Source organism: Cherax quadricarinatus, chromosome 9 (assembly GCF_038502225.1).
Source record: "Cherax quadricarinatus isolate ZL_2023a chromosome 9, ASM3850222v1, whole genome shotgun sequence".
In the NCBI taxonomy this organism is placed as follows: Eukaryota; Metazoa; Arthropoda; class Malacostraca; order Decapoda; family Parastacidae; genus Cherax; species Cherax quadricarinatus.
Genome location: NC_091300.1, coordinates 43,220,548 through 43,247,947, shown reverse-complemented (window position 1 = coordinate 43,247,947; position 27,400 = coordinate 43,220,548). Strand labels below are relative to the sequence as shown.

Below are 27,400 nucleotides of genomic sequence, written 5' to 3'. Positions count from 1 at the left end.
TACGGGACGGACCCTGAAAGGGTTAAATGTCATAGAATATTATGTGTGGGGTGGGTTGACCTGGTATGGTAGCCTGGCTGGCTACCACACATATCACACTTGATTTCTTACAATAAATATTACTCGTCTCACCCGAGATTAAGACCACAAATATTTTAAGGTCAGTAATAAGTGTACTATATGTGTATTTTACTTTTTTATTGTTTTTTTAATCAGTAAATGGTCCAAACGTATATATACATTCTTACGTATAGCGCCCCAAACGTATATATACGCTTTAATTTTCCTGCCTCCAAATTTGGCACAGTTGGCCTGAGATGCCTGGTCAGCATAGAATGGGTCTTAACACTCGGTGTGTGCAGTATTAAAAAAACTGGGACCACTTAGTACCTTGTGGGAGCCCCAGTTAAATTGAGCGCCAGCTAGAGCAAACTGTGCAGCAAACACTAAGGATTCACTGATGTAATGTCATATTAACACCCCTCTTTTAAGAGGAAAGTGATGTTAACCCCAAGTTCAGGGTCTGTTGATCTCTCTGTCTGTCTCTGTCTATCTGCCTGTCTCTGCCTTTGTCTGTCTCTGTCTATCTCTTTCAATCTGTCTCTGTCTATCTCTGTCTCACAGGTACACATAAATACAAGTATACATAGTGTAAATTACCTAGGATAACCTAAAATATCCAGACAAAGTGCTATACTCTGCTTGAAGATGCGAGTAAACATGATGACCAGTCTTGTGGCTCTCTCTGAGATAGAGAGCTAGACGGATAGACAGATAGATATGTTTGTGTACCAGCTAAAACAAAGCGAGGGCGATGCTCACCAAATGTCACCTCTAATCTTTTCTTATCTGCTGCACCCTCCCCCACCCTCGTGTATGCTTATCAAATGTCAGCTCTTATCAGTTGTTATCTCACCTTATCATGTCACTGTCAGGGGTGGACTTTGAAATGGACGTTGTTTTTCATGCTTCAAGGGAACTTCTTATTACCTGGAGGAGATAATAACTAGAACAGAGTATACTACTGACTCCGGCCATACAATAGAGCGGAAAAATAATGTAAGGGACCTGGGAGTAGTAATGTCTGAGGATCTCACTTTCAAGGATCACAACAGTGCCACGATTGCACTTGCAAAGAAAATGATAGGATGGATAATGAGAACTTTCAAAACGAGAGATGCCAAGATGCCAAGCCCATGATGATCCTTTTCAAATCACTTGTTCTCTCTAGGCTGGAATACTGCTGTACATTAACGTCTCCATACAAAGCAGGTGAAATCGCAGATCTAGAGAGTGTACAGAGATACTTTACTGCACGTATAAGTTCTGTCAAGCACCTTAACTACTGGGAACGCTTGGAAGCACTTGACTTGTACTCATTGGAACGCAGGAGGGAGAGATATATCATAATCTACACTTGGAAAATCTTGGAAGGAATGGTCCCAAATCTGCACACAGAAATCACTCCCTACGAAAGTAAAAGACTGGGCAGGCGATGCAAAATGCCGCCAATAAAAAGTAGGGGCGCCATTGGTACACTAAGAGAAAACACCATAAGTGTCCGGGGCCCAAAACTGTTCAACAGCCTCCCATCAAGCATTAGGGGAATTGCCAATAAACCCCTGGCTGCCTTCAAGAGAGAGCTGGACAGATACCTAAAGTCAGTGCCGGATCAGCCGGGCTGTGGCTCGTACGTCGGACTGCGTGCGGCCAGCAGTAACAGCCTAGTTGATCAGGCCCTGATCCATCGGGAGGCCTGGTCATGGACCGGGCCGCGGGGGCGTTGATCCCCGGAATAACCTCCAGGTAATCCAGGTAACAATAAAAAATTTTGTTTATTGCCATTTTTCTATCATATACAATGGACCCTCGAATTTCATCATCCTTTTTCTGTATGTAAAACTATAGTTATTTTCTATAAAATGTCATGTACATGTTCGTAGAACTGCTACAGCTTCTGGAAGCTCATTGTGTGTGGGTAGACTTGTAAATGTGCTGAGTCACTGGCATGGCTAGTGTCACAATGAGGCATTACACCATCAATCACTAACCTTCACTGCCTTCCACAACACACATGCCTTCCCAACCCCACTATGCACATGGAGATAAGTCACTGTCTGACTTAGGTTATCCTAGGTTGATGGTAGTCCTTCCTACTTTCCTTCCTTCCTACCTACCCACCTACCTTCCTTCCTTCCTACCTACCTTCCCTCTTTCCTATCTACCTACCTTCCCTCCTTCCTACCTACCTTCCCTCCTTCCTACCTACTTTCCCTCCTGCCTTCCTTCTTCCTTCCTTCTGGTTTCCTGGGCATTACTTTCAGTCACAAACTCCTCAAAACCATGAAATTCATCTTCACTGACACTTCCATCTGTGTTAGAACTGTCACTTAGGAAATTATGAGCCCCAGTTCGCCGGTGAGTGAGGAGTTTCTTACCATGAGTCACGGTAAACAAGACGTCCTGAAATGGCATTCCCCCAATGCAATGCGGGTGCCCCGATTTTGTTCCTACTGTGCACACTCGCCAGGCAGACCCATTCTCTCACATGTAGGCCTACCAGCTCTCTCCCTCTCAATTTGAAGGCACTAGAATTTATGGGTATAAGTACAGCACTGACCCTGGCTCTCAAGCCGTACATGTATGGCACTGACCCTGAAACAGTTAAGTTTGGGATGGGGAGTCAGGGCTACCCACACCTGACTTCCTACAAATAAGTACTACTCACCTCTCACCCTACATTAAGACAACAAATATTTTAAGGTAAGTAATGAATGTACTGTGTAGGTATTATACTTTTTATTGTTTTTTTTTTTTTAATACCTAGTTGAATTCCTAACTTAATATAACTTTGTGTAAACTTGTTGTCATGCATATATAAGTGGAAAAAAATGGCGTTCTGCTTTCCAGCAATGTCTGCTTTCCAGCAGTAGCCTGGAACCTAACCTGCTGTATAAGTAAAGCCCTACTGTAAATGCACATAAATGCCAGATAACAAGTTTACATTAACATATATTAAGTTAGCAATAAAAAGTAAAATACACAGTACACTCATTACATACCTTAAAATATTTGTAGCCTTAACCCTTTGACTGTCTCAAACCCAAATCCTGAAGCGTCTCCTGGTGTCGAAAAATATTCAATTTTTTTTTTTATCAAAATGTTAAGATTAATTTTCTAATTGTTTTAAGCCCTCCCCCCCCCCCAAAAAAAAAAAAAACAAAAAAATTGTGATCAGTACTTACTGAGATATAGAGGAGTAAAGTTGGCAGAAAATGAGCCGCGTATGGCAACAGTGGCGAATGTTGCTCACCCGGTAAACTTTGGTTTACTTCCATTCGAAGGTTTCTTGTTTTTTCACTATTTTATTTTTTCACGTAACTTATGTGGCCTGTGAAATCAAAGTAACATGCAATGTACATATATACACTCGTTGTATGTAACAGAATAATCACACAAACATTAGTATCATATTGTTTACAAAACAAAGATAAAACAAAGTAGCGGAAATGTTAAATTTTTGCCGATATTCAAGAGTAAACAAACGACCTCACACATCTAATACACGTCAGCTGGTGGGTCTGATATACATTCACAAATATGGTGATGATATTTATACAATTATTACAGTATTGCATAACAGTAAATCTTCTATTTTTTGGTGTGAATAAAAATTCATTATGTGAATAAAAAATCAAAATGGAATTTATTTGTAAAGCCTCAAAATGTAACTAATGAACAGAGGAAATGTTAGTTTAGTTCCAGGAATACCTACATTGTTTATTCTGGAGCCTATTTTGAAATTGGAATATTTTGAACTTTGTGTTAAATTGGCCAAATTAACAATTTCCGATCACTTTATTTTGTAGTTGAAACAATTGACTTGGCGATTTCTTGTGCTCAATCGATAGAATAGAAGTAATACTAGTGAAATAGCTAAGAATTTGGTTGATTGGAATAATGTAATTGGCCTAAAATGGGAGTCAGTCGGCAAAATCGCCGATTCGTAAATATCGCTGACACATCAAAATTCGCGAGAGCATAATTTCGTCAATTTTCCACCAAATTTCGTACTTTTCGTTTTATTACCTTCACAAAAAGATTCTCTACGATTTCATAAGAAAAAATAACAAATTTTTTTTTTTGAAAATTCTTGGACACTGGGGCACCACTTCAGATTTGGGCCTTGGACCCTGAAAGGGTTAAAACAGCAACTTTGCAGTGTACAGTGGACCCTCAGCTAACAATATTAATCAGTTCCTGAAAGCTCATCGTTAGCTGAAATTATCGTAGCTGAATTAATTTTTCCCATAAGAAATAATGGAAATCAAATTAATCCGTGCAAGACACCACAAAGTATGAAAAAAAAATTTTTTTTACCACATGAAATATTAATTTTAATACACACAAACTGACACTTACCTTTATTGAAGATCTGGTGATGATTGATGGGATGGGAGGAGGGGAGAGTATGGAAGTTGTTAATGTTTAGAAGGGGAATCCCCTTCCATTAGGACTTTAGGTAGCACATCCTTTTCCAGGATTACTTCCCTTCTTCTTTTAATGCCACTAGGACCAGCTGACCGTGGTGCAGCAACAGCTGACTTTGGTGCAGCAGCAGCTGACTGTGGTGCAGCAACAGATGATGGTGGTGTAGCAGCAGCTGACTGTGGTGCAGCAACAGATGATGGTGGTGTAGCAGCAGCTGACTGTGGTGCAGCAGCAGCTGACTGTGGTGCAGCAGCAGCTGACTGTGGTGCAAAAGCAGCTCACCGTGGTGCAACAGCAACTCACCGTGGTTCAGCAACAGCTGACTGGTGCAGCAACAGCTGACCGTGGTGCAGCAACAGCTGACAGCAGTGTAGCAGCAGCTGACTGTGGTGCAGCAGCAGCTGACAGTGGTGCAACAGCAGCTCACCATGGTTCAGCAACAGCTGACCGTGGTGCAGCAACAGCTGACCGTGGTGCAGCAACAGCTGACAGTGGTGCAGCAGCAGCTGACCATGGTAGGATAGTACGTATTTCTCACCCATTTTACCACATGATTGGCACTAGAAGCTTTCTTTGGGTCCATGGTGGCTTATTTAGCAGTTACAAGCACTATAAACAACAGAACAATACAAAATGTATCAAATGTATGCATACAACCGGCCACCCTGGCTTGTAAACAATGACAGCAGGGCTGGATGGACAGGCTTGGGATGAGTCATGTTGGTCAGAAACAGCTGATGGTGGTGCAGCAGCAGGTGACTGTGGTGCAGCAGTAGCTGACCATGGTGCAGCAGCAGCTCACCGTTGTGCAGCAGCAGCTCACCGAGGTTCAGCAACAGCTGACATGTGCAGTGACAGCTGACCGTGGTGTAGCAACAGCTGACGGTGGTGTAGCAGCAGCTGACTGTGGTGCAGCAGCAGCTGACTGTGGTGCAGCAGCAGCTGACTGTGGTGCAGCAGCAGCTGACTGTGGTGCAGCAGCAGCTGACCGTGGTGCAACAGCAGCTGACCATGGTTCAGCAACAGCTGACAGGTGCAGCAACAGCTGACCATGGTTCAGCAACAGCTGACTGTGGTGCAGCAGCAGCTGACCATGGTGCAGCAGCAGCTGACTGTGGTGCAGCAACAGATGACGGTGCAACAGCAGCTGACCGTGGTTCAGCAACAGCTAACTGGTGCAGCAACAGTTGACCATGGTTCAGCAACAGCTGACTGTGGTGCAGCAGCAGCTGAATGTGGTGCAGCAACAGATGATGGTGGTGTAGCAGCAGCTGACTGTGGTGCAGCAGCAGCTGACTGTGGTGCAGCAGCAGCTGACCGTGGTGCAATAGCTGACTGTGGTTCAGCAACAGCTGACTGGTGCAGCAGCAGCTGACTGTGGTTCAGCAACAGTTGACTGTGGTGCAGCAGCAGCTGACCATGGTGCAGCAGCAGCTGACCATGGTGCAGCAGCAGCTGACTGTGGTGCAGCAACAGATGACGGTGGTGCAACAGCAGCTGACCGTGGTTCAGCAACAGCTGACTGGTGCAGCAACAGCTGACCATGGTTCAGCAACAGCTGACTGTGGTGCAGCAGCAGCTGACTGTGGTGCAGCAACAAATGATGGTGGTGTAGCAACAGCTGACCGTGGTGCAGCAACAGCTGACGGTGGTGTAGCAGCAGCTGACTGTGGTATGATAGTACATATTTCTCACCCTTTTTACCACAGAGTCGGCACTAGAAGCTTTCTTTGGGTCCATGGTGGCTTATTTAGCAGTTACAAGCGCTATGAACAATGGAATAATACAAAATGTATCGAATGTATGCATGCAAGCGGCCACCCTGGCTTGTAAACAATGATGGCAGGGCTGGATGGACAGGTTCGGGACAAGTCATGTTGGTCAGAAACAGCTGATGGTGCAGCAGCAGCTGACCATGGTGCAGCAGCAGCTCACAGTGGTTCAGCAACAGCTGACATGTGCAGCAACATTGACAGTGGTGCAGCAACAGCTGATGGTGGTGTAGCAGCAGCTGACCGTGGTGCAGCAGCAGCTCACCGTGGTTCAGCAACAGCTGACTGGTGCAGCAACTGCTGACCATGGTGCAGCAACTGCTGACGGTGGTGTAGCAGCAGCTGACTGTGGTGCAGCAGTAGCTGACCGTTGTGCAACAGCAGCTGACCGTGGTTCAGCAACAGCTGACTGGTGCAGCAACAGCTGACTGTGGTGCAGCAGCAGCTGACCGTGGTGTAGCAGCAGTTGACTGTGGTGCAGCAGCAGCTGACTGTGGTGCAGCAGCAGCTGACTGTGGTGCAGCAGCAGCTGACTGGTGCAGCAGCAGCTGACCGTGGTGCAGCAGCAGCTGACTGTGGTGCAGCAGCAGCTGACCGTGGTGCAGCAGCAGTTGATGGTGGTGCAGCAGCAGCTGACCGTGGTGCAGCAACAGCTGATGGTGGTGCAGCAGCAGCTGACCGTGGTGCAGCAACAGCTGATAGTGGTGCAGCAGCAGCTGACCATGGTACAATAGTACGTATTTCCCACCCTTTTTACATATCGCTTGAGAGATGGTATCTCCTATCTGTTTTTCGTTTATCCACACCAATAACAGTCTCTCAACATCTTCGAGTACTTGCGATCTCTGTTTCGAAAACAAACTTGCACCTTTTGCAAGAACAGCTTCCTTGATTGCCGTTTTGTTGGCCACAATAGTAGCGATGGTTGATTGGGGTTTGGTATACAATCTGGCCAGCTCCAAGACACTCACTCCACTTTCGTACTTAGCAATTATCTCTTTCTTCATTTCCATAGTAATTTTCACCTTTTTTACCGCACGGTTGGCACTAGAAGCTTTCTTGGGGCCCATGGTGACTTATTTTGCAGGTACAATCACTAAAAACACTCTGATAACATGTAATGTTCCGATTGTATGCGTGGATGCGACCGCATTGGCTGGCTTGTAAACACTGGCACCGTCTCTAATGAATTGTCTTGGGTGAGTTTTTTAGCATTAGCTGAGGCAAAATTTTTGCGTTAAAATGTATCATTAGCTGGATTTAATGTTACCTGATGCCATCGTTAGCTGAGGGTCCACTATATTTTCATATCCTATTTATGGTTGTATTCTAGTTTTACTGGTCTCATTTTATAGAATGGAAGACATATGGAAATTGAGATGATTTTGATTGGTTTCACAATGAAAAGTACCTTGAAATTGAGCTCAAAGTAGCAGAAATTGTCGATTTTTGCGAAGGTTCAAAGGTAAACAAATCATGCCATGCCTCCAATACACGTCAACTGGTGAGTCTAATATTCTTTCACAAGTGCGCTGATATTATTTATACCATATCTACACTAATGCAGTAGTCTGCATAACATAAATCTTCTGTTTTTTGTGAGAATAAAAATTCAAAGTGGAAAGCAAAAGAAATGTAACAGAGGCCTGGGGACATGACTAATGAGCAGAGGAAATGTTATTTTAGTGCTAGGAATATCTATCTTGTTTATTCTGGACCCTATTTGGAAATTGGCATCTTTTGAAATTTGTGTGAAATTGGCAAAATTGCCAGTTTCTGACCACTTTATTGGATAGCTGAAATCGGTAAATGGGTGGTTTCTTGTACTCATTCGATAGAAAAAAATGGAGTTCTAGTGAAATAGATTGGTACATTGGAATTGGCTTTATGATCGGGAAAAGCTTTTCTATCATTTCATAATATTTTTTTTTTTTTTTTTTTTTTTTTTTTCAAAAAATTTCCGCCTTGAGAACAAGTTTAGGAGAGGGCCTGCCAACCCTGAAAGGGTTAAACGTGAAGTGTAGCAGGCATGCAGGGAGTGTAGCAGGCATGCAGGGAGTGTAGCAGGCATGCAGGAAGTGTAGCAGGCATTCCAGAAGTAAGCATTAGTCTTCAATAAAGGTATGTAATACTGATTTAATTGTTAAGAAAATTATTTTTAGGTGAATATTTTTGTCTGGAACGGATTAATTGTAATTACAGTGGACCCCCGTCGTTCGGCCGCCGTGACTTTCATGAAATCTGACTTTCGACAAGTTTTTTCGGCAAAATTTAGCTTCGTGGTTCGTGATTGGACTCGTGATTCGGCGACCTTCTGGTACGCATCTGCCAATCAGTGCACACACAAAGCCAGGTCCCGCACTATTCACACTCAGTGTGCCATTGTTTACCAGCATGTGACCATCACCTCATGGGTTCATACAACACATTTCATAATAATTCTTTGTTTTTTGTGCTTGCAACTGCTAAATAAGCCACCATGGGCCCAGAGAAAGCTCCTAGTGCCAGCCCTTTGGTAAAGAAGGTGAGAAACACAATAGAATTCATGAAAAACTCATAAAAAAGTACTAAAATAGAGGAGGAAGAGAGAGGGGAGAATGTGCCTTCTGCAGTGATTTTACGATATGTATGATACTAAAGCAGCAGGTATCGATAAAGGCTATTGTGCCAGCCAGTGATAAAGTGTAGAATTAACAGTGTAGCAAGTAAGTTAAGTGAGTAAGCGATAGAAAAACAACATGAGAGTAACTCTCCAGTGTTGTTGGATGTGTATAGGACCGCTGAACATACACCGCCCTGCTATCTTCCACCACCCTAAACCTCTGCCAACATCTCCTTCATAAAACTAACTAATTAAACTAACATCTCCAAGGTAAGTGTAAATATAAAAGTGTAAGTATAAAAGTAGATAAAAGTGTAAATATAAAAGGACACCAATGGAAATATGTCACTTGTGAATTTTTTGGGTTATCCTGGGTACTTTACACATATGCTGCTATGTATGATAATCTATGTATGTAACTGTATTTGTGTATACCTGAATAAACTTTCTTATTTATAAATTAAAATGTAAATATTTCTTATTTATACAGTGGACCCCGGTTAACGATATTTTTTCACTCCAGAAGTATGTTCAGGTGCCAGTACTCACCGAATTTGTTCCTATAAGAAATATTGTGAAGTAGATTAGTCCATTTCAGACCCCCAAACATACACGTACAAACGCACTTACATAAATACACTTACATAATTGGTCACATTCGGAGGTAATCGTTATGCGGGGGTCCACTGTAAATTAAAATGTAAATATTTCTTATTTATAAATTAAATTTATACATTGTTTAAGTGTGATGCTGGTGGTGGCCAAAGCCTCCACCGCCACCAACACGGCTTCTCTTAGTGGCGGCCCTTAAACCCAACAACAACACTTGCATCATTTACTCCTTTCATACACTATAACATATTTTATTCATTCTAGAGTATATATCATGTTTCTGTGTTATTAATATTGTTTATAATGTCATATTAGATGAATTGTGATGGATAAATAAGCCGTAGAGATGATATTAGCGTCATATTGAAGCACAGTAAACTCGCTTTCCTCTTGCCTCCTACCTACCTCCTACACCAACAAGAATCAATAAAGGTTATATGTGATGTTAAATGTTCATTTATCCATTTTATTAGTGCTTTATATTTATTTGTCGTTGTTTTCTGTATGTAAATCTATATTTAATTTTTTAAAAAATTATTTTTTGTTAATACTTTTGGCCGTCTGAAACGGATTAATTGGATTTCCATTATTTCTTATGGGGAAAATAAATTTGCCAATCGTGAATTTCGCCAGTCGGCAGATTCTCTGGAACAGATTAATCACGAAACTCAGGGGTCCACTGTACATTAATTCTTATGGGAAATATTATTTCGGTTTTTGGCCATTTCGGTTTTAGGGTGAGCTTCTAGAATGGATTACGGCCAATAACCGAGGGTCCACTGCATTGTAAGAAGTCAGGTGTGAGAGGTAATGTAGCCAGCCAGGCCAGTGTCATGGGGGTTCATGAAGAGATATTGGAGTAAGAAATACACATGTTGGATGTCTTGGTAGCATATAATTAAGGTGAGTTGATGGGAGACCCAGAGCCTTGTCTTCGAGTCTGCTATGCCTAGCCTTCAACTGAAGAGGGAATGCTGTGGCCTTCAACTCACATGAGAGGAACTTGTGGTGTCATAGCTAGCAATGGAGCATCTCTATAAAGTAACAGATTTAACCCTTAAACTGTCCTAATGTAGATCTACGTTCACTTGCGTAGCGCTCCGAATATTTTGAATTTTTTTTTAATGAAGAGGGTATTTTTTCTACATGTTATAGGATAAAAAAAATTTTAGGAGGGGTGTTAATGTTGCAGTTTAAAAAACTGTAGTGTAAAGCACCCTTCTGGCAAGACAGTGATGGAGTGAATGATGGTGAAACTTTTCTTTTTTGGGCCACCCTGCCTTGGTGGGAATCGGCCAGTGTGCTAATAATAATAAAAAAAAATACTTAACGAGATATAAGCCCATGAAGTTGGCGCTGGATGCTCACCTGACAGTAACATTGACTCCTGCCGCTTGCAGAAGTGTTGCCGATATATCTTTCTTCTCGTTTTTATTTTAATTTATATATTTTTTATGTTTTGATAATTGCAATTTATAATAGTTCTTGTGATTTCATAGCCAATCTTTGTTCTGACACCAATATTAGGTACTGAAATAGTACTCAGATAGTCACAATCACATTGACAGGTGAACATTTTCACCTGCCTGGGTCATTTACTATTGTCTAGAAATATATACAAAGTATTTATAGGTCCCATCAATGTTTTAGACATGCTGAAGTATACCTTGAAGCATGGTGTTATGACAAGTGTCAGTAAACTGTTGACAGGAAGTGACACTTGATGAATGTGCACTCAGGGAACCCTCCCTTTATTTGTTTTCACTGTTACACACAAACATCTGTCTGTCTAGCTCTGCTTATCTGCTTTGAGCTCAGTTTCAGGCCATTTTCAGTACTAAAACCAATCAAAATCATCTCTATTTCTGTAATATATTTTCCATTCTATCAAATGAGACCAAGAAATCGCAAATACTAAGGTAAAAAACATACGAATATACACCACAAAGTTGCTGTTTTAATCCAAAAACATGGTCACAGATTATTTTATATGATTTGTAACACCATATAGATGCATTCTCTCATGTCTAGGCCCAAATTTACTGCTCACAGCTTAACTCAGTGAGCTGAGCTCATGGTGTAGAACTTTAGCTTGGACCCTGGCTTCAAAGCCATAGAACTACAGGACAGACCCTCAGAGGGTTAAAATAAAACCTGACCTAATCCCATTTATTTTTCCCCAGTGAAACTCTCCTGCCCCCTTCAGCTTCATTTCATTTAGAGCCAGGACATCCAGCTTCTTTTCATTCATAACATCCATAATCATCTCTTTCACATTCATAACATTCATAATCATCTCTTTCACATTCAAACATCCCACTTTGATGGTTTTCTTCTTCTTGTGAGAGTAAAAATAGGTGTTCACTTTAAATAAATAAACAGATCTTTAAGGTTTATCTGCCATCTTACATGTTCATGGCACACAAAAGACCAGCACTGCCACTAGAATTTAAAATGTAAAGGACTTCCACCTTACCCTTGTATGGCAGGATAGCAGTGCCTTCCTAGACGACTGCTATTTACCAGCCTGCTTCTTGAATATGATCTTTCATTTTCTTCTGCAGTATTGTTTGTAAAAACTTGGCTGTTGTTTTTTGTATTATTTTCCAAAGAATTAATTAGTTTAATTAGTGGAATTGGAATTTATGCACATAATGGAATGTGCTATAATTTGCTCTCTTTCAGTTTTCCTCATTTTTTATCATTATTTTCATTTTCCTGGAGGTGGGAAGTTCAATGCTTGCATTTTGAATGAGGGGTATTGGCTGTTTGGAGTGACATCTGAACTGTTGTATCTGAGCACCTCTGTAAAGACAGTAATTATGTGTGAATATTTGTATTAGTGTTGAATGATGGTGAACGTATTTGTTTTTCGGGTCACCCCTCCTCGATGGTAGACAGCGTGTTGAAAAAAATAAAACGATTAATTGTGAAGGATGTTCATAACCTTATTTTTATTCTTTATTATTTATCACTAAAATTGCAATATTTTGTGACATTATTTATTATCTGTTTCTCTAATTGGAATATTATCAACAGGGTCTCTTGGACGGCAGATGATAGAGGTTGACGAGGCAGAAGTGCTTGGTGTGCTTGTGAAAGGCCTCAAGGAGATAAAAGGCAAAAACTGTCATAGTATTCCTCGCTTACCACTTTTGCTGGCCCTCTCAAACTATCTTAATAATCACTTTGAGTGCACACCTGAAGCATTTCCTCCCCATCAGTAAGTAATGTACTCTCAAGGTTGATTACAAAATAGTGATTATCCAATTGATTTATTTAACTTTGTCTATATATTCTTGATGATAAAGCACTGATATGAGTAGCAAATTACGTAGTTGCATTAAACTTTTAGTGTTTTTCCTATTGGCAGCTGCTTGTGAGACTTCAGCCCCCTCAAAATGACTGTAGCCCTCTACAGCTCCCAAATAAAAATAGTAATAATAGTATTAATAAGTGTGAAACATAAGCTTGTATTTGTAATTCGCCGATGACACGAAGATAAGTAGGATAGTTAATTCAACCGTAGAAGTCATGGAACTTCAGGAGGATTTAGACACACTCAATTCATGGTCAGAAAAGTGGCAGATGCAGTTCATTGTAGATAAATGCAAGGTTCTGAAGCTTGGGAGTGTCCATAACCCTAGCACTTATAATTTAAATAATGTTGAACTTAGCCATACAGATTGCAAAAAGGACTTGCGGGTTATGGTAAGCAGTAACCTTAAACCAAGACAACAATGCCTAAGCGTATGTAATAAGGCAAATAGATTACTGGGATTTATATCAAGAAGTTTAAGCAACAGAAGTCCAGCAGTTATACTACAGCTTTATACATCATTACTAAGTCCACACCTAGATTTTTGCAGCTCAGTTCTGGTCTCCATTTTACAGAATGGATATAAATTCATTAGAAAACATTAACCTTTTCAGGTTTTCCGACGTATTAGTATGGCTTACGCGCCAGGGTTATTGACGTTTACCTGGAGTTTACCTGGAGAGAGTTCCGGGGGCCAACGCCCCCACGGCCCGGTCTGTGACTAGTATGCATAAATTCTAGCGCCTTCAACTCAAGCGGGAAACAGCTGGTAGGCCTAGATGTGAGAGAATGGGTCTGCGTGGTGAGTGTGTGCGATAGGAAAAAATTCTGGGACCCAGTGGCGCATTGTGGGAACGATATTTTAGTACACTTTGCTCACCATGCCTCGCGGTAAGAAACTCCTCACTCCTCAGCGAATTGGGACACTTTTGTTCCCCAGTGACAGTTCTAATAAAGATGGAAGTGCCAGTGAAGATGAGTTTCAAGGTTTTGATGAGGTTGTGACTGAAACTAATGACCATAATACCGGTAATAGTGAGGAAAACCCAGACGACCCTCAGCCTTTCACCTCTGATGCTGGGCCGTCTTGTTCATGTTCAGTTGTACCAGAACCTAAGAGGAAATTCCTTTTTTCCCATATCCCGGACTCACATGTCAACATTGGTGATGATAATGATAGTGAATATGAACTCCAAGCTCTTGAAAACAGTTCCAGTAGCGATAGTGAAGTGGAATATTCTCCAATGAAGCATCAGTACATGTATATATGACGGTATATGCGCTCTGGTAGTGTGCCATATGCTATTCCAAGGGAAAGGAGTACATCTCAGAGTACATCCTGTGGCTGTACAACAGGAACAGATAGTGAAAATGAAGATAATAGTGTGGTATGGTGGTGGTAGTGGTGGGATTGGCAGGAAGCTGTCAGTTTTGTTCCAAATCCCCATCAGTTTGATGAAAGGCAAGTGGAATACGGCCATCTTGTTCATTTGGGAACAATGCCAGTGAACTGGTATGTTTTGAGTTATTCTTTGACAAACCCCTGATGGAAATTATTGTCAGAGAAAGCAACAGATACTTCGATTACACCATGGCAAACACAATACTTTCACCAAAACCATGCCTACACCAGTGGAAGGAGACAACTGTGGCTGAGATGTATCTTTTCTTTGCCACAATAATGCTTACGCCACATGTGTATAAGCACACTGTGAAATCATACTGGTCAACAGACCGCCTGATTGCAACCCCAGGTTTTAGTGATATAATGCGAGTGAATCGATTTGTGCTATTACGTATGCTTCACTTCTCAGACAAAACCAGGCCTGACAGAAACGACAGGTTATATAAGATTAGGAATGTGTTCGTGTATCTGAAAGAGAAATTCAATTTGTATTTTTATCCCTTCAGGAAGCTTGTTATTGATGAGTCTTTGATTCTGTTCAAAGGAAGACTCATTCAAGCAGTACATACCAAGCAAGAGGAAATGCTTTGGTATAAAGTTGTTTTTGCTTTGTGACTGCTACAGTGGTCTTGTATTGGATATTATTGTGTACACTGGAAGTTATATGTTGCAAAATACCAGGAAGTTATTGGGCATCTCTGGTGATGTGGTTATAACAAAGATAGAACCATATCTTGGTAAGGGGCATATATACTGATAACTGGTACACAAGCCCCTTACTCAGTGATTTTTTTTGCGAGTGAACATGACAGATGTGTGTGGCACAGTGTGTGCAAATCATAAACATATGCCCAGGTTTGACGCTGGCACTTGCAGAGGTGAGGTGCAGGCGTTTGCTGCCAATGACATCATGGCATTTTGTTGGCATGACAAACGAGATGTCGCACTGTTGTCTTCAGTTCACCATAACGAAATGACAAACACTGGCAGGCAGCATAGAGAGAGCAATGAACCCATTCTAAAACGTGCAGCTGTGATTGATTACACCTTCAGTATGCACTCAGTGGACAAATGTGATATGCAGATTGAGTTTGCTGATTGTGTTCGCAAGAGTTGTAAGTGGTACATAACACTCTTTTTTCCATCTTCTGGACATTTCCATGCTCAATGCTTATAATATGTATAAGATGAGGACCAGAAACAAACCACCATATGGCAAATTTTGTTTGTCTGCCATCAGACAAGTAGTATTCAAGTATTAAGGAGCAACACCTGCAATAGAAAATGGCCCACTAAATTATCAACAACTACCTTCTCGTCTGAAGCATGGTGATCACTTCCTAATACAACTGCCTGCTTCTTCTTTCAAGAAAAAGGCTCAGAAGTGGTGTTACGTCTGTGGACATACAAAAAAATGCCCACAGCAATGCAGAGACACTCATTTTATGTGTGAGGAGTGTAAAACACCACTGTGCATGACACCATGTTTCAAAGAGTTCATCAGGCTGCAGAACTTCTAGAAACATTCCCTGTGACTGTATCTTTTTTTTTTCTTAACAAGTTGGCCGTCTCCCACCGAGGCAGGGTGACCCAAAAAGAAAGAAAATCCTCAAGAAGAAAATACTTTCATCATCATTCAACTCTTTCACCTCACTCACACATAATCACTGGTTTTGCAGAGGTGCTCAGAACACAACAGCTTAGAAGCATATACGTATAAAGATACACAACATATCCCTCCAAACTGTCAATATCCTGAACCCCTCCTTTAGAGTGCAGGCATTGTACTTCCCATTTCCAGGACTCAAGTCCGGCTATATAAAAATAACCGGTTTCCCTGAATCCCTTCACTAAATATTACCCTGCTCACACCTCAACAGATCGTCAGGTCCCAAATACCATTCATGTCCTATCGAACATGCTCACACACGCCTGCTGGAAGTCCAAGCCCCTCGCCCACAAAACCTCCCTTACCCCTTCCTTCCAACCTTTTCAAGGATGACACCTACCCTGCCTTCCTTATCCTACAGATTTAAATGCTCTCCATGTCATTCTACTTTGATCCATTCTCTCTAAATGACCAAACCACCTCAACAACCCCTCTTCAGCCCTCTGACTAACACTTTTGTTAACTTCACACCTTCTCCTAATTTCCACACTCTGAATTTTCTGCATAATATTTACACCACACATTGCCCTTAGACAGGACATCTCCACTGCCTCCAACCGCCTCCTCGCTGCTCCATTCACAACCCAAGCTTCACACCCATATAAGAGTGTTGGTACTATTATACTTTCATACATTCCCTTCTTTGCCTCCATAGATAATGTTTTTTGTCTCCACATATACCTCAGTGCACCACTCACCTTTTTTCCCTCATCAGTTCTATGATTAACCTCATCCTTCATAAATGCATCCGCCGACACGTCAACTCCCAAGTACAGTGGAACCTCTACTTGCGAGCGTGTCCACGTGCAAGTTTTTCCAAATACGAGCAGTCAATGGGTCAATTTTTTGCTTCCATACGCGAGCAAAATTTCCACAAGCGAGCAAACCTCAAGGCAGGTTCCTTGACACTGGTGAGGGGCTCTTGCTCTTGATCTCGGGAATTGTATCTCATTTGTTTGTTGGACTATCTTATTGAAACTTGGGCAATGTATGATGGAAAGATGCTTCTTGACGTACACCAAAAATGAAAGAAATCTAAGCATAAATAATGGAGTTCACTTCTCAGCAATTAGCCACCCCTTAGTGGTATTTTTGTATGGTTTTTATGGTTGTATTCTCGTTTTTTTGGTCTCATTTGATAGAATGGAAGATCTTTCTTCTTCTTTCAACATACCAGCCGTATCCCACCGAGGTGGGGTGGCCCAAAAGAAAAAACTGAAGTTTCTCCTTTTAAATTTAGTAATATATACAGGAGAAGGGGTTACTAGCCCCTTGCTCCCGGCATTTTAGTCGCCTCTTACGACACGCATGGCTTACAGAGGAAGAATTCTGTTCCACTTCCCCATGGAGATAAGAGGAAATAAACAAGAACAAGAATTAGAAAGAAAATAGAAGAAAACCCAGAGGGGTGTGTATATATATGCTTGTACATGTATGTGTAGTGTGACCTAAGTGTAAGTAGAAGTAGCAAGACTTACCTGTAATCTTGCATATTTATGAGACAGACAAAAGACACCAGCAATCCTACCATCATGTAAAACAATTACAGGCTTTCGTTTTACACTCACTTGGCGAGACGGTAGTACCTCCCTGGACGGTTGCTGTCTACCAACCTACTACCTACAAGAATGGAAGATATATTACAGAAATAGATATGATTTTGATTGCTTTCATGACTAAAAGTGCCTTGAAATTGAGCTCAACCTTGGAGAAATGGTCCATTGCTTGACTGTTTCAGTGTAAACAAATGACGTCACTGTCCATTCCAATATTTATACAATTATTGCAATAAGGAATAACAGTAAATCTTATATTTTTGTGTGAATAAAAATTACAAATAATTTATATAATAATAATAATAATAATAATAATAATAATAATAATAATAATAATAATAATATTATTATTAAGATGTATAATAATAATATGAATAATAACAATACGTATAATAACAATAATAATAATAGTATTTTGCCCGGTGTCCAGACAAACTCTCGTCCACCGCCGACACCGCCCATACCACTATGTGAATGACATATTTTATTCATTTTAGAGTATGTATCATGTTTCTATGTTATTTATATTGTTTATTATGTCATATTAGATGAAGTGAGATAGATAAATAAGCCGTAGAGTTGATATTAGCAAAATTATTGAAGTACAGAATTCCACTGGAACAGATTAATTGCATTTCAATTAATTTAAATGAGGAAAATTGACTCTGCAAACGAGCAAATCCAGTTGCGAGCAAGGTCATGGAATGGATTAAACTCGCAAGTAGAGGCTCCACTGTATCTGAAAACATTCACTTCTTCCATACTCCTCCTCCTCAATTTGATATCCAATTTTTCTTTATCTAAATCATTTAATACCCTCATCACCTTACTCTTTTCTATGTTCACTTTCAACTTTCTGCCTTTACACACACTCCCAAACTCGTCCACTAACCTTTGCAATTTTTCTTTAGAATCACCCATAAGCACAGCATCATCAGCAAAAAGCAACTGTGTCAATTCCCATTTTGTATTTGATTCCCCATAATTTAATCCCACCCCTCTCCTGAACACCCTAGCATTTACTTCTTTTACAACCCCATCTATAAATATATTAACCCTTTCAGGGTCCAAGGCCCAAATCTGGAGTCACGCACCAGTGTCCAAGAATTTTAAAAAAAAAAATTGTTATTTTTTCTTTTGATATCGTAGAGAATCTTTTTGTGAAGGTAATAAAACAAAAAGTACGAAATTTGGTGGAAAATTGACGAAATTATGCTCTCGCGAATTTTGATGTGTCAGCGATATTTACGAATCGGCGATTTTGCCGACTTTGACTCCCATTTTAAGCCAATTACATTATTCCAATCAACCAAATTCTTAGCTATTTCACTAGTATTACTTCTATTCTATCGATTGAGCACAAGAAATCGCCAAGTCAACTGTTTCAACTACAAAATAAAGTGATCGGAAATTGTTAATTTGGCCAATTTAACACAAAGTTCAAAATATTCCAATTTCAAAATAGGCTCCAGAATAAACAATGTAGGTATTCCTGGAACTAAACTAACATTTCCTCTGTTCATTAGTTACATTTTGAGGCTTTATAAATAAATTCCATTTTGATTTTTTATTCACATAATGAATTTTTATTCACACCAAAAAATAGAAGATTTACTGTTATGCAATACTGTAATAATTGCATAAATATCATCATCATATTTGTGAATGTATATTAGACCCACCAGCTGACGTGTATTAGATGTGTGAGGTCGTTTGTTTACTCTTGAATATCGGGAAAAATTTAACATTTCCGCTACTTTGAGCTCAGTTTCAAGCCATTTCCAGTGCTAAAACCAATCAAAATCATCTCTATTTCTGTAATATGTCTTCCATTCTATCAAATGAGACCAAGAAATCGCAAATACAACTATAAAAAACATACAAAAAACACTGCAAAGTCGCTGTTTTAATCAAAAAATCTTGATTTCAGTTTTTTTCTCTCATACACAGTGTGCTGCAGGATCTGTTTTATGTGGTGCACACATCCCACATAGATGTATTCTCTCATATCTAGGCCCAAATGTACCACTCACAGTTTATCAGAGTGAGCTGAGCTTATGACATAGATCTACGGTTTGGACCCTGAACGTAAAGCCATAGATCTACGGGACAGACCCTGAAAGGGTTAAACACTTGTTCAGGTTTCAGTCCTTCACTGTCTATGTACTCCTTGAATTCCTACACATATTTTTCAGCCGCTTTGTGGTCCGAACTGGCAGCCTTACCATGCCTTATCACACTATGAATGCCACTATGCTTCTTAACCCCTTCAGGGTCCAAGGCCAAAAATTTGAAGTGGTGCTTCAGTGTCCAAGAAATTTTGAAAAAAAAAAAATTATTTTTTCTTACAGAATTAAAGAGTATTTTTTTGTGAAGGTGATAAGGCAAAAAAAAGTTTTTTCTGATCAGTAATTGCCGAGATATGGTGGTGGGAAGTTGACCCAAAAATGACTGGGTGGCGGCAACATCAGTGACTTCCGCAAAATCCCATTTTTTTATTTCCTGTTTTTTATATTTTTTCTTTTCTTTTCTAATTTTTTTCTTTTTCTAATAACATTTGTGGCCTTTGAGACCAGTATTATGTATATTGTATAAGTGTACACTCATTGTATTCAACACAATAGCTGCACTAATTTGTTTATCATGATATTGTTTACAGAACTTGTTTACAAGTTTATTGTAAACAAAATGATGAAAATATTAGTGCAGTTATTGTGTTGATTACAACGGTACCATATAGTACCATATGGTACAATGGTGCCATAGGGTGCAATGGTACCATGTTGTACAATGGCACCATATGATACAATGGTACCATATGGTACAATGGCACATTATACAATGGTACCATATAGTACCATATGGTACAGTGGTGCCATAGGGTGCAATGGTACCATAGGGTGCAATGGTACCATATGGTACAATGGCATCATATGATACAATGGTACCATATGGTACAATAGGGCAAAATGGCACATGATACAATGGTACCATATGATACAATGGTACCATATGGTAGAAGGGCACCATTTGGTATAATGGTACCATATGATACAATGGTACCATATGGTGCAATGGTACCTTATGGTACCATATGGTGTAATGGTACCATATGATGTAATGGTACCATATGATGCAATGGTACCATATGGTACATTGTGCCATACAGTACAATGATACCATATGGTTCATTGTACCATATGGTACTATATGGTACTGTTGTATTCAACACAATAAACACACTAATATTTTCATTATTATTTTGTTTACAATAGTTGTTTACAACAAAAATATGCAAAAATGTTGTATGTTAGTAATGTTCTATTATATATTTACAAGTGTACAGGAACTTTACGTGTTCCTTGAGGTGGACGACAAAGCACTTTGTCTCGGAAACTGCGGAGTCAGTAGCTAGCAGCATGCGTCGCCACTCACTCAGTCTTGGCTGGTGTCTTATGCCACCAACACCTATTTATTTTAATTTTATTTATTTTATTTATTTATTTTAATTTGAGCACACATACAGAGGTACAAAAAAATACAGATAAGAGCAGTATGCCAAAGCCACTTATACTATGCATAGCATTACGGGCTGGCTTAAAATTAACTTAAGATTAACTAAGCAATGATGAAATCAGTGATAAAACATTAATGTAAACAGATTACTATAAAGCACAAGTGAGTATTACAAAGACAGGTCATATGGTAGCATTCAGTTAGGTAGTGATTCTGTTAGGTAGTGTATTTAAAAAAATAATAAAGTTAGATTCTGTTTTAGGTTTAACATTTATGTGATATAATTGTGAGAAACATTTAAGATATACAATTTAAAAGGTTCAGTTATTCAGTATTTATTTGGTTTTGGGTGAGTAAGTGATCTTTGAGAAGAGACTTGAATTTATAAACAGGTAGTGTTTCTTTTATATTTACAGGTAATGAATTCCAGATTTTAGGGCCTTTTATGTGCATTGAGTTTTTGCATAGTGTGAGATGGACACGAGGAACATCAAAGAGTGATCTGTGCCTTGTGTTATGGTCATGTGTTCTGTTGAGGTTGGCAAGGAGATGTTTGAGGGGAGGGTTAATATCAGAGTTAAGTGTTCTACGTATGTAATAGGTGCAGTAATAAGTATGGATGTTTTGTATGGTGAGTAGGTTTAGTGTATTGAATATTGGTGGAGTGTGCTGCCTGTAGTGAGAATTTGTTATCATTCTAACTGCAGCCTTTTGTTGAGTAATTAGTGGTCTGAGATGGTTAATTGTTGTTGAGCCCCATGCACAAATTCCATAGGTGAGATAGGGGTAAATAAGAGAGTGATATAGGGCCAGGAGGGCTGACTGTGGAACATAGTACCGTATCTTCGATAGTATGCCTACAGTCTTGGAAATTTTCTTAGAAATTTGTTGTATATGCGTATGAAATTTGAGTCTATTATCAAGGTGGATTCCTAAGAATTTTCCCTCTGTTAGTTTTGTGATAGGTGATCCGTTTATCATTATGTTAAGAGGGACATCTGTAGCTCTGTTACCAAACTGAATGAAGTAGGTTTTGTCAATGTTTAGTGTAAGTTTGTTAGTCCTCATCCAGGTAGATATTTTCTGTAATTCGGTATTTACAGTATTGGCTAGCGTGACTGGGCTCGGGTGAGAGAAGACGTATGTAGTGTCATCTGCAAATAGTGTGGGATTGAGTAATTGCGAAGCATTTGGAAGGTCATTTATGTATAGGAGAAAGAGAAGAGGGCCAAGGACACTTCCCTGTGGGACACCAACTGTAATTGGTTGCGCAGAAGAGTTTGCCCCATTTGCGTACACATATTGGCTTCTGTTGCTGAGGTATGACTTGAGGTAGTTGAGGGAGTGCCCTCTTATACCATAGTGTGACAATTTTACGTGGAGCAAGTCATGGTCAACTGTATCAAAAGCTTTACGTAAGTAAATGAAGATCCCCAGTGGGACTTCTTTTTTCTCTATTGCAGTGTATATATGTTCTAGCATGTGTATAATAGCATCATTAGTATTTTTATTAGGCCTGAATCCAAATTGGCAGGGGTTGAGTATGTTTTGGGAGTTAAGGTAGGAGTAGATTCGTTTATGAATTAATTTTTCAAAGATTTTTGAGAGAGGGTGTAAGTTGGATATTGGCCTATAGTTATTCAACTCTGTTTGGTCTCCTCCTTTGTGGATCGGGGTGACCCTTGCTATTTTGAGTACTGTAGGGAAGGTGGAGGATTCAATGGATTTGTTAAAGAGTGTTGCAATGATTGGTGATAGCACTTGTGACACTTTTTTGTATATAAAGGGTGGTAAGGTATTTAAATCTCCTGCCTTGTTTTTTAGTGCGTTGATAATAAGGGAGACTTCGTATGGGTTAGTCGGAGCTAGGAACAGAGTGTTCGGGTAGTTGCCGGTGAGGTAGTCATTTTGTGGGGTATCTGAGCTTGGGATTTTATTGGCAAGGTTTTGTCCTATAGTGGAGAAGAAATCATTGAGTCTGTTTGCTGTTTCTGTTGGTGGGAGTTGGGGTTCATCTGATTTTGCTAATTTTATTTCGCTATTTCGTGATATCTTTTTTGTTCCCAGAATTTCTGATAGGGTTTTCCAGGTCTTTTTTATATCACCTCGTAAGTTGGATAATCTGTTCTCATAATACAATTTTTTTGCCCTTCTTATCAGGCTGGTTAGGATTGACGAGTAACGTTTTGTTTGGTCTCTGGTTATGTGACCCATTCTGTACTGTTTTTCATATTGGTGTTTTGTATTTATGGATTTGAGAATGCTGGGTGTTAGCCAGGGACTGTTCAGTCTCTTTGCTGTCATCTGTTTAGTTTTTTTAGGGCAGTGCTTGTTATAGAGGTATTGGGTTTTTTTTAGAAAATTATTAATACATTCGTCAATATCTGTATAGGTTTCTAGCTCAGTGTGCCAATCAATGTTTGCTATTGCTGTTGTGAAGTTATTAATGGCTGCCTCATTGTGAAGTCTGAAGGTGACTTTAGTAGTGTCTTGGGGTAGTTTACCAAGAGTTGTTATGAGGAAAGTAGGGTAGTGGTCTGTGGTATTATCTGTAATTATGCCTGATTTTAAAGGGGATATGGTGTTGGTCCAGATGTGGTCAAGTAGGGAAACACTAGTCTCTGTAACTCTTGTAGGTTTTGTTACTGTTGGTAGTAACATACAGTTACTCATTGTGTTTGTGAATTCAGTAACGTGTGGGTCCTGGTCTTGCAGGAGATTTATATTGAAGTCACCTGAGAGTAGTAAGTGATCTTTGTTCATGCGTGCATCAGTTATCATACTTCCTAGATTTTGACTAAATTGGCTAATGTTTGACTGTGGAACTCTGTAGATGTTTATCAATGTAAGAGGTTTTTGTAGGTACTTGGATTTGAATTTAGCTATTATATATTCCCCATGTTCATCCCTTGTGCAAGTATTAGTGATACATTGTAGTTGGTCTGAGTAGTATATGGCTGTGCCACCCCCTTGTTGGTCTGGCCTACAGTTGTGTATGGCTGTGTATCCAGGAATGGCATAGACATCTGTACTATCAGGCTTTAGCCAGGTTTCAGTTAGTGTAATGATGGACATATTGGCATGTAAGGAATTTAGTAATGCTATGAGGTCATCGTAATGCTTGCTTAAAGATCTGATATTGTAGTTAAAGATAGTTATGTTGTTGTTGGCACTGAGAAGTGCCTTTGATTGTTCTGCAGTGTAGTAATTACAGTAACTGTTTGATTCATTTAAGTCATTAGATAAGAGGTTGGTATCAGGATCAATGCTTGTAATCATAAGATTTGTAGTGAATCTATAGTTTGAATTAAGTATAAAACAAAGTAAATAGTCTTAAGCTAAAAAATAGCACCTGGATTATTTAACAAATGTAAAATAATGAGCTAAGGGACTAATACAAATAAAGTGATGATCAAATAGTGGAGCTTGGGAATATGGAAGTAGGTAGTACTATAAAGGTAATTTTTTAAAGTTAGAATTATAGTATAAAATTATAATATAAAAGGGACTAATATAGGTTGTGGTGAACAATAAAGTGGTAATCAAATAAATGAGCTTTGGAATATAATGACAAAATTGTGAACTTATTCTACTTTAGCACCTAAGAATAGCACCTTGATTATTTTAACAATTGTGAATATATAAACTAGGATAGTTATATAAAGCTAAAATAAAGGAGAAAATATGTAAGGGACTAAAATTAAGTAATGGTAAGCAAAGTTAAATGGACAGATGGTAGGAATTATAATATAAACTTATAATATAAAAATACAATTTGAAATGGTACTTGCAATTGCACTAGAGTCTGGTATAGGTTGTTGACAAGATCAAGATTATAACTAGATTTAAATTGACAAAATAAAATTCACAATTAAAGTACCAAAAGAATAATAGTAAAAAAAATAACAATGGTAATGTCTTGGTTATAATATGATAGTAAGAGGGTAGACAGGTACACACGTACAAGGGATAATATAAAGGTTGGGGTTGAATATAAAAACTTGAAAATTTGGCTACAAAATGTTATGGGAAGTATAATGTTTAATGTACAAAAGTAAAATTGACTGGTAGTAAATATGGTGTTTAATAAAATTTTAGTAAGTAATAATGATTACAAAAAAGTGAAAAAGTAATGTTTATTTCATTCAATATTGCACTGGTAGTTATACTTGAGGTTATATGGCAGTACAAGGTAATTAAGAGTAATCTAGGATAGTAAATGTGGTATTAAAACAGGTTAAGGTAATTAGACAAGTAATGGTTATTAAATGTCAAAAATGTTAAGAGTAAATTGAAATTTTAGTAAAAATGATATTTATTAATTTTAGTAAGTAATATCAATTGATAGTATTTAAAAAATATGGGGTAGTAATATGGACAGAGAAAGTATCAATTCAGCTAATGTTTAAGCGAACAATAGTAAATAAGAAAATTACATAAGGTGACTTATGCTTACTAGTAAAATCACAAAATGAGGTAGTTGATTATTTAATTACTAAGAGATTGTACAATGAAATTTGAACAATAATGGAGCAAAACGTACACTACACTACGTAGGCTTTTAGGTTGGACATTGTTTAGTTGTTCTCTGTAAGATTAATATCCCTGAGAAATCGTGATAGATCATTCTCGTTCGTGATTGTGTACAGTTGACCTACATTTGTTTTCCTAACTAGAATTTTCCCATCCCGTGTGAAGCATTGGTGTATTGTGTCATTATTCTCTCGCTTAAGTTTTCTGACTCTATACAGGAGGTTCTGACGTTTTTTGGTAAGACACTCGTTTATGTATACCTCTTTCTTTACTTTAATAGATGCAATAATTAAGTCTTTTTTCCTGTCATGTGAGTGGAATCTAAGCATAACACTTTTTCTACCATGGGATCCTAGTAACCTGGCTTCTTTTATTTCTGACTCTGGTACAATAACACTTGTTTGGTCCTTTATGATCTGCAGAGTAATTTCTTTACTGTTTGTTTGGTTCATATCACTGGGAAAAAGTGGACTGTTAACTATTACTGCGTCCGATAGTTTATCTTGTTCCGTTTTATCTTCTTGGAGAGCAAAGTAGTCACTGAACTGGTTATCTAAGTTGTTCTTCCATTCTTTTACTGCTTCTTCAACCTTTGTATTAAGAGATATTATTTGTTGGGTATGGCTATCTATGACTGTTTGGATGGTCTTGTCACAGTTAGTCATTCCTGGTGTTGATAACTTTTGTTCAAGACTGAGGATTTTGTTCTCGAGTTGTGTCATCCTGGTGTCTTGTTTTGTTAGTGTCTCTCGAAGATTCATATTTTCAATAACTAAGTTGGAGATGCATGACTTTAGGGTATCTGGATCGTTGGTCATACCTGAGAGACTACTTGGTAGGTTGAATCCGGGGAAGAGAGGGGAGGATGGACTGGTGGTAGCCATGTTTGTTGTTATTGTTGTGGTGTGGCCTTGAGTGGTGGTGAGTGGGGTGGTTGCTGGGCTGGCGTCCTGCTGACTACACTTGTTGAATAGTTGATTTTTCGGTGTTTTCTTGCTGGCCTTGGTGCTGTTTCCTCTTAGATTGTGCCTCATAATACTACAGGAATTGTTGTAGTTAAGAAGAAGTTGTAGTATACAAAGCTTAGGGTTACGTTGTTCGGCTGGCAGCGGGGTGTTGCTTTCAGTTTGTTTGCAGTCTTCCTTTGATCTCTATTTTTTCAATTTGTAGGTTTCACTGTTGGTAATCTTTGGTCATTCTGGGTGCTACGTTTGGGTAGTGCAGTTTTGCTTGTAACTAGGTCATCATAGGAGCATTGGTGGCTCTGGTAGTTGGAGAAAAGTACGGAGCTTGGAAGACGCTGCTGCCGCTGCCGCACCCTGTGCGGCAGGGTACCATATGGTATATTGTACTATATGGTAAAGGGTACCATGCAGTACAGGATAACATATGGTGCAGGGTACCATATGGTACAGGGTACCATATGGTACAGGGTACCATATGGTACAGGGTACCATATGGTACAGGGTACCATATGGTACAGGGTACCATATGGTACAGGGTACCATATGGTACAGGGTACCATATGGTACAGGGTACCATATGGTACAGGGTACCATATGGTACAGGGTACCATATGGTACAGGGTACCATATGGTACAAGGTACCATATGGTACAAGGTACCATATGGTACAGGGTACCATGTGGTACAGGGTACCATACAGTACAGGACACCATATGGTACAGATACAGGAATAACTATGGAAATAAGTCACCCTGTTTTTTTTGCATTATCCTAGGATTTTATACATATGCTGCTATGTATGGTAATCTATGTAACTGTATTTCTGTACACCTGAATAAACTTACTCAAGTGCATGTGGCATCATAAGTAAGTTTATTTAGTTATACACAAATAAAGTTACATAGAATATCATACTTAGCAGCATATGTTTGGAGAACCTAAGATAACCCAAAAAAAAGT

The 27,400-nt window shown here is 39.3% G+C and overlaps 1 protein-coding gene across 1 annotated transcript in view; it reads left to right on the top strand.

Moving 5' to 3' along the window:
- The window catches only part of LOC128685938 (uncharacterized), a gene marked incomplete at its 5' end in the record, with an annotated part of 637,739 nt that overhangs the window by 448,847 nt on the left and 161,492 nt on the right, over positions 1-27,400 (top strand). The window contains 1 exon segment of the mRNA XM_070083119.1: positions 12,517-12,700. Coding sequence (XP_069939220.1) covers positions 12,517-12,700 — 184 coding nt within the window.